The sequence below is a fragment of the Diadema setosum genome, chromosome 6 (genome assembly GCF_964275005.1).
Source record: "Diadema setosum chromosome 6, eeDiaSeto1, whole genome shotgun sequence".
NCBI lineage: Eukaryota > Metazoa > Echinodermata > Echinoidea > Diadematoida > Diadematidae > Diadema > Diadema setosum.
In genome coordinates, this window is record NC_092690.1 from 10808132 (window position 1) to 10819586 (window position 11455).

Genomic DNA, 11455 nt, shown 5'->3' on the forward strand with positions numbered 1-11455 from the left:
CTCCTTCTTCCTCAACACATGTCCATACCATCACACTCCATTTGCCTTTGCCAGCTGTTCCACTGATTCCTTCAACCCAAGCATCTCCATTATATCCTCAGCCACCCAGTGCCCAGTCACTGGGTATTCCCCTCCCCTCTTGCACAACCTGACACTTATAGTTCCATCATCACAACAACCCCTATCTCTCCACTTGAAATAATCATATCTACATCAAAAGACCTTTGAGTTTGCAAGAATCTGGTTAGAACAAAGAAACTAATATACGTCCAGTCTGACGCACATTTAATTATTGGATGCATGAAATTTGTCCCAGGCAAACTAGGACACTAAAGGGACATTGTATTCCACACCATTGCAACTCTACAATGACGAAAAAACAAAATATCCAGCTAAACAGTAAGTGCGCGATCAGAAAACATTTGTTAAACAGTCCACCATGTCAGTTGGATGTTTATAAAGGTCTAAACTTTAAACAACATTCACATTATGTCACTTCAAATTGACAGATGACACTTGCAAGCTTTGTGGGACATTACGCTAATCTCAGCCTAATGTCACACTGTCCTGAATGTTAACTCCCGATGAACACAAGATTATGGAATTTTTAGAATTTAGTGATCAGGAAGGTGCTCCAGGAGGCCCAAAAACACTACCAGCGGTCACACGATGTTTTCAAAAGCCAACACAAATGACTACGGCAACACCAATGTGACATTTTCCACAATCGTGTGTCCACCGGGAATCAAAATCGGGGCAGTATGATGCCTGCTTTAATGTTGCATGGCTTTGACCTGAACTGTGTAAAGACCTGTTCCTTCTCCTCTGGCCACTCAGTCAATGTACTCTGGAATTAAATGGCACATACATGTAACACTTCTACCACGAGTGGCATATTTTCCCTCTACACAACAGACACAATGTCTCATTGAAGCAATACCAGCAAAACTCAGAAGCAAAAGTGTACCTTCACATGGCAAGAATTAGATTTAATCACTGTTATACAAATTGAAGCACGATATCAGACATGTGTCTAGCATGGTGCCGTAATTCTGTGCTCTAATGTACCTTACCCTTCATTATCGTTCTAATATACTTCAATTATGGATGATATTTGCATCAGACAGATTTTATTGTAGTTCTATTTTTGGTGACAGTGCAGTGATTGAGTGAACATAAATGTCCGAATGCAATAGCAATGCGAAGGTGTCATGCCTCAACATACATGATGCATGCACAAAGACAGCAATCATTGCAAATTATTCAAATACATACTATGTAGTCCCGTTTTTACTGACACAATAAAATTAACAGACTATAGCTCATGTGTGCTACTTTTACAGCACACAAACACTCTACATGTCATGTACATTCCCACTGCACATTCCTCATTTAAATGTAAAAAGAGTGCAGTGACAACCATCTGAAACACCTCGAGTGTTGTTTTTTTTTTTTTAATTCATGTGACTTTCAGTATCTGTATTGATATCCTAGTCATTCTAATTTGCACTCTAATGTCATTAGACTCCTTGCACATTTATGCATGTAATTGCTAAACACCAATTTCAGTCATTGGAATTGTATTCACATTCGGAGTGTTTGGGTGTAATTATACAATATAAGACAAATAAGCTGTAACTACTAACTACTTTACAAATGTCTAAGGATTTATAGCTAATATGCCAAATACAAACAATGAACATCTTAAAACATTTAAAAAATGCATCAACGAGTGGGTAACACAAGCCAATATACCATTACACTGCCACCTGAAAGTCGGCATGCACTGTACTGACACAAACTAATCCCTTCATAGAATTCTAATTCCACCTGAATGAAGTTCAATCATTACCATTTATTAAAACTATCTCAATTCATAATCTAGCTTTTCCTTGACCCTGTACACTCTTAACAAAATATTAAATTCTCAAATGGTAATAGATATGTCATGTGGTTAGAATCTTAAATATTCTAAACTAAGCCTATGTAAAGATAATTACAAAACCTTCAAACTTTTAAGAGCCTTCAAAAGGTTCTTACCAATAGATGTCCCTTATCTCATTTTTTTTTTTTTTTTAAATGTCCCCTCAAGAACTCTGAGGTACCCAGGTTTCTAGGTTCACCTCTCACAACAATTCCTAAACATTTTTGGTTCTAATTCAAGTTTACTATTTTTTTTCTACAAATTGATCTACCATATGTGAGGAATCGGCTCTCTGATTTGATCAAACCAAGAGTGCAGCTTTATGTTCACAGATGTCTGTGAGTAATTGTATTATGTCATTTTCTTCAATTCTCATCTTTTTACCAATTTTTAGTGGAAATAACAAGTTACAACATATACCTCAAATACAAGGTACTGCAAAATTAGAATTCACTGTTGCAATCAATAAGTGGTCCCTTTAAAAAACACTTTATATTGTTGAGGTATTGACCAATAGTCATTACCAATGTTCTCAACAAAAATCCATGAAACTACAACTACTGGGCTAGTCGATAAAGTGTGAACTTGCCAACAAGAAGTGAAATATTCTAATGGAATAAATCTACACACCTTTTTATTTGGGCTTATTCAACCACACGTGCTTGTTTTGCATTTGCGTTCTCAAGGTCAAAATTGTAATTACATTGCATCAAAATGGCTCACTTCATTTGTGGAAAACTACAAGATAATACAACAAAATCTTCAAAATCATAACCACTGTGACGAGTCACATATAAAGTGTGAGCTTGCAGACAAGTAGGCCTACGAAATTTTAATGGAATAAATCTACATGTGGTTTTAATTAGGCTTAACTCAACCACAAGTGTTTGCATTGTATCTGGGTTCTCAAAGTCAAAAGCATATATACATTTTTATCAAACTGACTTGATTCTTTTGTGGAAAACTATATGATATCCTGTATTGTAGAAACTACAATATAATACAATATAATACGAAATCTTCAAAACCATAACCATACTGTGGCGAGTCACATAATAAAGTGTGAAACTGCCAACAAGTGCAAGACATATGAATATAATAAATCTATTTTCGTTTTTAGGCTCAATTCAACGACAGGTGCTTGCATTGCATCTGGGTTCTCAAGGTCAAAAGTGTATATACATTCCATTAAAATGACTCACTTTTGGCCCCAACAATTGCAGGCGCATACTTTTGATGAGAAACTTTTTGAGGTGAAGTTACTTTAAAAAAGATGATTCAATTATGCAACAAAATAGGCCTACCTGATAAAATAAACAAGTTTGAAATTTGTTCATACTTGGAAATGATCCATGATCTACAAAACAGGATCAATTCTTCATGTAGGATAAACAATCTTATTTTTGTAGTAATTAAGATCAACAAGCATTATATCACCACATAATCATATTATAGGCCTACATACTTTTTTTTTTCTGAAATCAGGATTTGCTAAGAATGAGCAAGCCCACTATTGTTATGGACAATTGCCTAATTGATTTTTTAGTTGAGGTTCAGGACAGTTGAAGAATGTGGTCCTCCTAATCTGGTGTTGACAGATTATGATGCCACACTTCCTCATATGTACCAACATGCTAACTTCTTAAAATTTTTGTGTGCCATTGCCTCTCATTTATATTTCCATCATTTCACCTCATTTGAAATTTGAAATGTACCAAACTTGTCAACATAATTTTCTGTGAATTTGTATATCTACATGTCAATCAATCGAACACATTTTCTGGTAGTTTACGTCATTTACATGCCCTACATGTATTCATACTTGATCATAAACTAATGCATATACACTGCAATCGAGGCTGAAGTGAAATACACTTTATTATTTTGTAGTGCTTCAATTCAACTATTCACCAGCAAGACTCACTAGTAACCCAAATTCATACATGTATTTCACTTGTTAAGTGACCTCCAGTGTCTATTTCATGTGTTGTTTCCCCTAATTTCCTTGCATTTCACCATTATGCACTGGTCTTTGCCCAGTTTCTTACAGCCATATTGAAGTGCAAGCCCATTTCCATTAGAAGACAAACCATTGATTCTACACTGGAAACTTCTTCATACTTAAATAAATATCAAGACAAGAAAAAGTTTGTCCCACATTAACTTTTCTACATCTGTAACCAATGAGTTAAATGTTGATCTTTTAAATCGCAAAACAAATGTTGCATATATTTGTGCTCATCTTCAATTTTTCTTTTTAGCCAAATCTTGTGTGACAAACTGTTTTCTTTTGTTTTGTATTTACTATCAGTAATGTGTAATGGTTTGCAAATACAGATGAATAATCTTGCATCTCTATGAAAACAGGCAATTTACTGCAGTTCATTTCATTGTGGAAGTTAAGTGGACATAAAATGTGATAAATACAACACCAACCTTGTGGCGTTGTGCCACTGCGTCCATTATCACATAATTTGCAAAACAAATTCAAGCCGTATGATCCATCACTGTCCATGGCCACAATGAAATAACATGATTATGCAATGTAGGTCTAGTCCACCTACTACATGGAGAGCTTGTTCTTAAAAACTTCATTTAGTATGTATCTATTGATTTGGAAACATCAAAACAGTTACAATCTGGTATTCTTGACTCGATACAGCTGAAAAAAGAATATCCATGTTAGATCCTATCCAAGAAATCTAATGGATCCGCCTTTCTAATCTGATTCCTTACAAAATCTTTTATGTTGTGCCAATCCCGTCCCCGTAGTGATTTTTCACACTTAAGGCACTCTTCACACTGAGCTTTTCCTGGTAAACTTGTTGTTTCAAAACAGGTCTTCAGTCTCTTTGCTACAGCCAGTTTCTCTTCTTTAGTCCATGGTCTCTTTCTCTTCTGACCCCTTTCTCGTTTCGTACCTTTCACTTTGGAACCTGAATGGCAAAAACGACAAACGTTTACATTTGAATTTATCCAGCAAAAAATGTTACTTGTAATTTCATAGGCATGAATGGCGTTCCAGGAAATGGAAAACTCATTGGCTTGCTACTGTTACTTTCAATCAGAGGTAGGTTATACATAGAGTACAAGGCTTGTAATTTAGGCCCCAGTCCCATATAGTTAGAGAATCAACACGGCAGTCCTGGACCATACATGGTGGCTACAAGGACCATATCCCCCCCCCCCCCCCCCCCCAGATGTCTCCCCGCACCATCAAGCCCCAGTTCCATATATACTATACAGGCCAAAAGTTTGGACACACCTTCTCATTAAAAACGTTTTCTTTATTTTCATGAGCACCCTTTCTTGTAATTACTGCTTTGAACACTTTTGGCATTCTCTCGATGACCTTCAAGAGGTAGTCTCCTGAAATGGTTTTGCAACAGGTGTGCGTTACTAGGGTGAATTACACTGTATACAGTGGATTTTTGTTGTTGTTGTTGTTCTATCAGCAGGATTGGAATTATCAGTTGTGTTGTGCAGAAATAAGTTTAGTACACAGCTGACAGCCCTATTCGACAACTGTTAAATTTCATATTATGGCAAGAACTATAATAAGCTTTTAGAAAAATGAGTGGTCATCATTACTTTAACAAATGAAGGCCAGTCAGTTCAGAAAACTGCAAAAACTTTAAATATGTCCCCAAGTGGAGTCCAAAAACCACCAAGTGCTACAACGAAATTGGCACACATGAGGAAAGACTCAGGAAAGGAAGACCACGAGTCACTTCTGCTTCTGAGGATAGTTCATCCGAGTCACCAGCCTCAGAAATCGCAAGTTAACAACGGCTCAGATCAGAGACCAGGTGAATGCCACACAGAGTTCTAGCAGCAGCCCCATCTCCAGAACAACAATTAAGAGGAGACTGTGAATCAGGCCTTCATATGGTAAAATACATTTTTGTACCTGCTAGGGAACCACATGTAGGGGTGTTGCCATAATAATAGGGATACTGACCAGTGACCAGCGACTAGTAACCAGCTGTAATAGTGTGTGTGTTCATGCAAAACATGTCATATGGGGTACTGACAAGAATAAGACATAATGGCGGTCTTTATTGCATTTTCCTTATTTGGACTCCACAAGAAAAACAAAATAAAGGCCATCAGTATGTCTTAAACTTTGCTCTGTACCCTATATGACATGGTTTACAAGAGCACACACACACTGCCATCATGAATAAACTCGAATTATCACTTTAAACAATGTGATGAATTCCCCAACCTAACACTAAGGGAATTAAGCTCAACTAGCAATTATTTTACAAAAAAAAAAAAAAAATACCATGGCAATGTCAAATTTTTATTTTTGGTTCCGTTGAAATAACATTCAATTTGGCTCTGCGTCACTGTGTGAGCAAAAAGCTGCAATATAGCAAGACTATTTTCTTACCAGATTTGATCACTGCCTTTACTCTTCTAACTGCATTTTCTTTGTCAAACTGGCCAACATCAGAATGCTGTAGCTGGCTAGCATCCGTTGATACTTCAGCATCCATGACTATGTCCTCTTCATCAGCATCATGATCTACATCTGGATCAAGGGCATCGTCTAGTGGTACTTCTGGAAATGCAAATTCAAATTGGAGAATAAGATGCAAGAAATCATTATAAAAGAGGCACTTCACAAACCACAAAGGTTCCCAGCCTTATGGTAGTAAAAGGGGACATCATTGCAATCAAAAGATACCAGAATTGTATCTAAGTAAGCTCAAAATAATTATGTGGTAAACGACACTCAGTTTTGGGGGGAATTTCAAGGATTAGCTCATCAAACTTTTGATTATGAAGGTGAAAATCAGTAAACATATTTACACCAAAACCACAAGATACTAAAATCTTTTAAATTTTAGCCAAGAACACCACCTCACATCATTGTCGTATTGGGTCATGTAACATTCATAATGATAAATTATCAGGTAGTTGAGTAAATGGGTTGACATATTTTTTTAATTCTGTCACTACTTTGCCTTATCATGAACTGCCTGTTGGCCTGATACTAGATTGTTCTTCAGTGGTTTAGTAGTATAAAATTATCAAAAAATATATCTCTAGATTTATATGTTCTTATTAAGTTATAAGCATCAGCTTCTGGAATTAACTATATTGGTTCTGATCTAAAATCATTTACACACTTAGACCTCTCCTTTTCCTTCTCTATTCTTCCCTGCTCCTCTTTCTTTGTTCTTCGTTGTCCAGTATCTGTCTGAGGGCATTTCCTCAAATTCTGTTATTTCTGTGTATTGAGTTATTGTTGTTGTTGTCGTCGTTATGTTTTTTGTGGCCGATTGCATATCTTCCTTTCCATTCAATTTTCCTGGCACACCTGGCCCCATAGTGTCTGTGCCACAAATGTGATATGTTACATAGTTTATACGTTTGCATCCTAAAATCCTAGTAAGTATTGTTTATAGTATCAGCATCATTATATTAATGAGTAAAATGTACAATAGTATATAGAAGAATTTAAAATGAATATATTGGTATAACAAATTGGTGCTGTTGTTGTTTTGTTCCAGTGTTCCACGTCTTACAAGCGTGGCTTTTTTTAGTGGAACACTGTTTTCCATCATTGTGATTATTTACTATTTTTGTTGCCATGACAAAGTGCATTGTTTCTTTTTTACGACATCATTCGTGTATAATATACTTTATATTGTATTGAAAAAATCCTTTATCAGACGAGTGCAAGAGAAATGAAAAAAAAAATTGTATCACTTTGGATTATGTCAACTTTTTTCTTTTCTATGTAATGATGGAAATGAATAAACTATTGAATTGAATTGAATTGAATAGACCTTGATTAAGAATATCGAACAATTTTCAAAACTGTCTCATTCAAAATTTAAAGCATACCATATTAAATAGTAGGCTTTTTAATCTTGGGAACTGACACTGTTTTATGTACCTACCAAGGTGTGAATGATCTCTCTATATATTATTGAACTGCGATCAGGGAGACATTAAAGGCCTACATCCATTTTTTTTTTTTTTTTTTTTTTTGCGGGGGATACAAGTAATTTTTTCTTTGTTTTCAAAAATGATCCTGTTCAGATTACAATTATACATAAAAATAGTCATTGGGCTCAGTGGTGCTTTGATAACAATATCAGAACAAGCAGTACTGCCCACAATCTGTCTAACTTGAAGTACATGTACGTAGTGAATGTGTATGAGCACCGGAAATGTATCTCATCGAGTGGAGAGAAGGCCAGGGTAGGAAAAAACCTCCGCCCGGTGGATGGCCTATGGGAGAGGCGAAAATTCTGCAAACTAGCGGTGAGAGATAGCTCCTTTAGGGCCTGATTTACACTTCCCTACTCTATCCTGATAACAAAAGACCATTGTGGTATGTACTACATTTATCTGGTAGAGTACACTTCACATCTGGTGCTCTTAGTATCTTTGTAGAAAATTTGGGAGCTCTTTTAGTTTCAGAATGCACGGCAAAGAAACATATGTTCCATCCGTTGACTGAAATCAGCACGTGTGTTGTCAATGTTTGTATGCGTAGTAAGTCTATGCTTGTGCGCGATAACCGCACGGTGAATGAATGCATGTAATTATCAGACTGTGATCTTCTCTTCGCTCAATTTTGGGAGCCACACGATTGGTCTGGACTCTAGAGCTCTATGTGCTGTTCCCGAAATGTGTCATTTCGTCTAATAATGGGCCCAAGCCCTGTATACCACATGTTCTATGCACATTAAGTTCCACGCATTAAAGAACATCAATTATAACCGCATTATCTCTCACCCAATAATAACATTTCAGTCAAGCTTCCCAGAGTATATTAAGTGAATATTATTTAGTTGATAACATACCTTCTCCTTCATCAAGCTGAACCTCATCAAGAGTTGATCCATGAAGTTTACCAAGGGAGCCTTTGTCCATGCACATGAGAATCTTGGAAACCTTAGCTACTTGCATGACATGATCGGGAAGACGGTAAAAGTTCCGGTGAATGCGCACATCGTGTCCCATAAAATTGGCCAGCACATCAAGCTCATTGTCTCTTAAGTTCATCACTTGTGAGACCGTGGCAATATGCTTGCGCAACCTTGTAGATGTTATGTACGAAGGCTTGCTTGCACCACAAGATATGCTGAATTTCCTAACCACATCACTCCCTCTGATGTGGCCATTAGAACTTGTCAGGGCAAACACATAAGGATTGGTCTCATACACACCAGCATCTCCTCTCTTAGCAACCAACAAGTCCATACTCCTTTTCATCTCACTTGTAAGAAGAACAGGAACTGCACGTTGTTTCTTCCCCACAATTTCCAGACGCCACAGGTTTTTACCGAGTTTTGCTTCCCATTTGGACAGGCCATAGTCGTCAGTCACCTCATCACCTTGCTTACACTTGCTGAAGTCATCTAGTTTCATTTTGCTGACTTCTCCAGATCGTTTCCTGTTAAACACTACTATGGATGTCAATGTCAGCTCAGTTAGGTATCTGTACTCCTTAGATATGTCCTCATCTGTTGTCTCTTCATTGAGTTTTGTGATGACTTCTTCAGTCTCAGTTTTCAGATATGATGTAAGTTTAACTACATCCTTTGTGACAGGTAGGTAAGTAGGATTGTTCCTCTTATTCTCATTCAGGGTGCGTAATGCGTGACTCGATACACTCTCTGTCCACTTCAGCTCGCAGAGTCTGATGAATTGGTTGCATCTTCTTTCCATGGCTTCATTCTCTTTCATGATTGCCTGACCCAAAAGAACACCAGCTGCCTTCTTCAGGGTATGACCAAGCTTTAGGGCTAAGCTTGGCGTTGTGTAAGTATGACTCTTCTCATCAAACCCTGAAATGTTCCTGGTTGCTTGTACAATGTCGGTGAACTTGCTGGGATGGATCAAATCTGCTAATCCTGCATTCTTGTCAGCAGTTACCTTTCTATACTCCAGTACTAATCTTCCAGTTTCCCTCAATTTGGTTCTGATGTAATCAAATTGGTCTTCATCATGGCCAAGTTTAAATGCTAGTTTCTCTGCCAGCAGTCTAGTCAGTTGATCTCCTTTAATAAAAGAGGAGACACCATTCTCATCTTCTCGTAGGCCTGCATAAATTTCTCTGACTTTTGTGGACATACCAGGAGCTGGTTGCAAAAGTCTTCCCTTTTTGATGCGACTTGTTTTTCGCTTCTTTTGAGATGTTTCATGCTTCTCATTTTCATCAGGAACCAACTTACAACTGTGTTTCCATAACTCTCTTTTACTGAAGTATCCTTTGCATTGATGGCAAGGCACATACTTCTTATAGTCAGCATCATAATTCGGTCGATACACAGTTATGATCTCGCCTTCTCCTTCTTGAAGTACGGCATGATTGTGTAAGTAATTGCCCAGATTTCTCATCTTGGTTAATAGTTGGTCCTTCAAAACCTTGTCAGTTGTAGCTTTCCATCGAACTACATCCAGCTCATCTTTATGTCCCTTAAATTCAGCAAGATGACGGGGCAATTTTTTGACGTACTTCCTGCAGAAGGGACAATATGAGCCTTTGTCCCACAATCTTTTGCCTTTTGTGTTGTGTGTCCGCATAACCGTTATTTTTTTCATCCCTTTATCAGTTTTACTGGCCTGTTGCTCACATTCAGACTTGCTGGGATTTGGTGATCCTTGTGCCAACTTGCCCAATGGCTGATGACACATGTGACATTCAGCTGATGTCCCTGCTTGTTCAAGTTGCTCACTCTCTTCCTCTGATGCATTATTGCTGTGATTTGGTGAAGTTTGATCCACATACTTTCTCCAGGATTTGTGTGGGATAAACTCTTCATCTTCACTATCTGTGCTTACATCCTCAGACTCGGGAACATAGTCATCATCTGTCAGTTGGTCACTTTCTCCCATTGAAACCACAGAAGGACTGCTCGAACCCTGACTGCCATCTGCATCTGTTCCCTTTTCACCACCGAGATAACATTCCACTGATGTCCCAGTTTGTTCAAGATCATCATGTTTCCCCTTTGATACCTCAGAATGATGGCTCAAACCCTGACTGCCATCTGCGTCTGTTCCATTTTCATGCACTAGATCACATTCCGCTGATGTCCCAGTTTGTTCAAGATCCTTATTTTCCCCCTTTGATACCTCAGACGGACTGCAGAAACCCTGACTGCCACCTGTGTCTGTTCCATTTTCATGCACTAAATCACATTCCGCTGATGTCCCAGTTTGTTCAAGATTATTTCCCCCCTTTGATACCTCAGAAGGACTGCAGAAACCCTGACTGCCACCTGTGTCTGTTCCATTTTCATGCACTAGATCACATTCCGCTGATGTCCCAGTTTTTTCAAGATTCTTATTTCCCCCCTTTGATACCTCAGAAGGACTGCAGAAACCCTGACTGCCATCTGTGTCTGTTCCATTTTCACCCACGAGATCACATTCCGCTGATGTCCCAATTTGTTCAAGATCCTCATGTTCTTTCTTTGATACCTCAAAAGGATCATTGCTCAAACCCTGACTGCCATCTGTGTCTGTTCCATTTTCATGCACTAGATCACATTCCGCTGA

At 37.9% G+C, this 11455-nt stretch overlaps 1 protein-coding gene across 1 annotated transcript; it reads right to left on the reverse strand.

Annotated features, from left to right (window-relative positions):
* Window positions 1–3822: 3822 nt before the first annotated feature.
* LOC140229426 (uncharacterized) lies at window positions 3823–11116 on the reverse strand. The gene is made up of 3 exons (XM_072309673.1): window positions 8752–11116; window positions 6321–6491; window positions 3823–4860 (listed from the first exon to the last, which is right to left on the reverse strand). Exons 1-3 carry the CDS (start codon window positions 10787–10789, stop codon window positions 4607–4609), a joined length of 2463 nt encoding a protein of 820 aa, XP_072165774.1. The 5' UTR covers window positions 10790–11116; the 3' UTR covers window positions 3823–4606.
* Window positions 11117–11455: the final 339 nt, after the last annotated feature.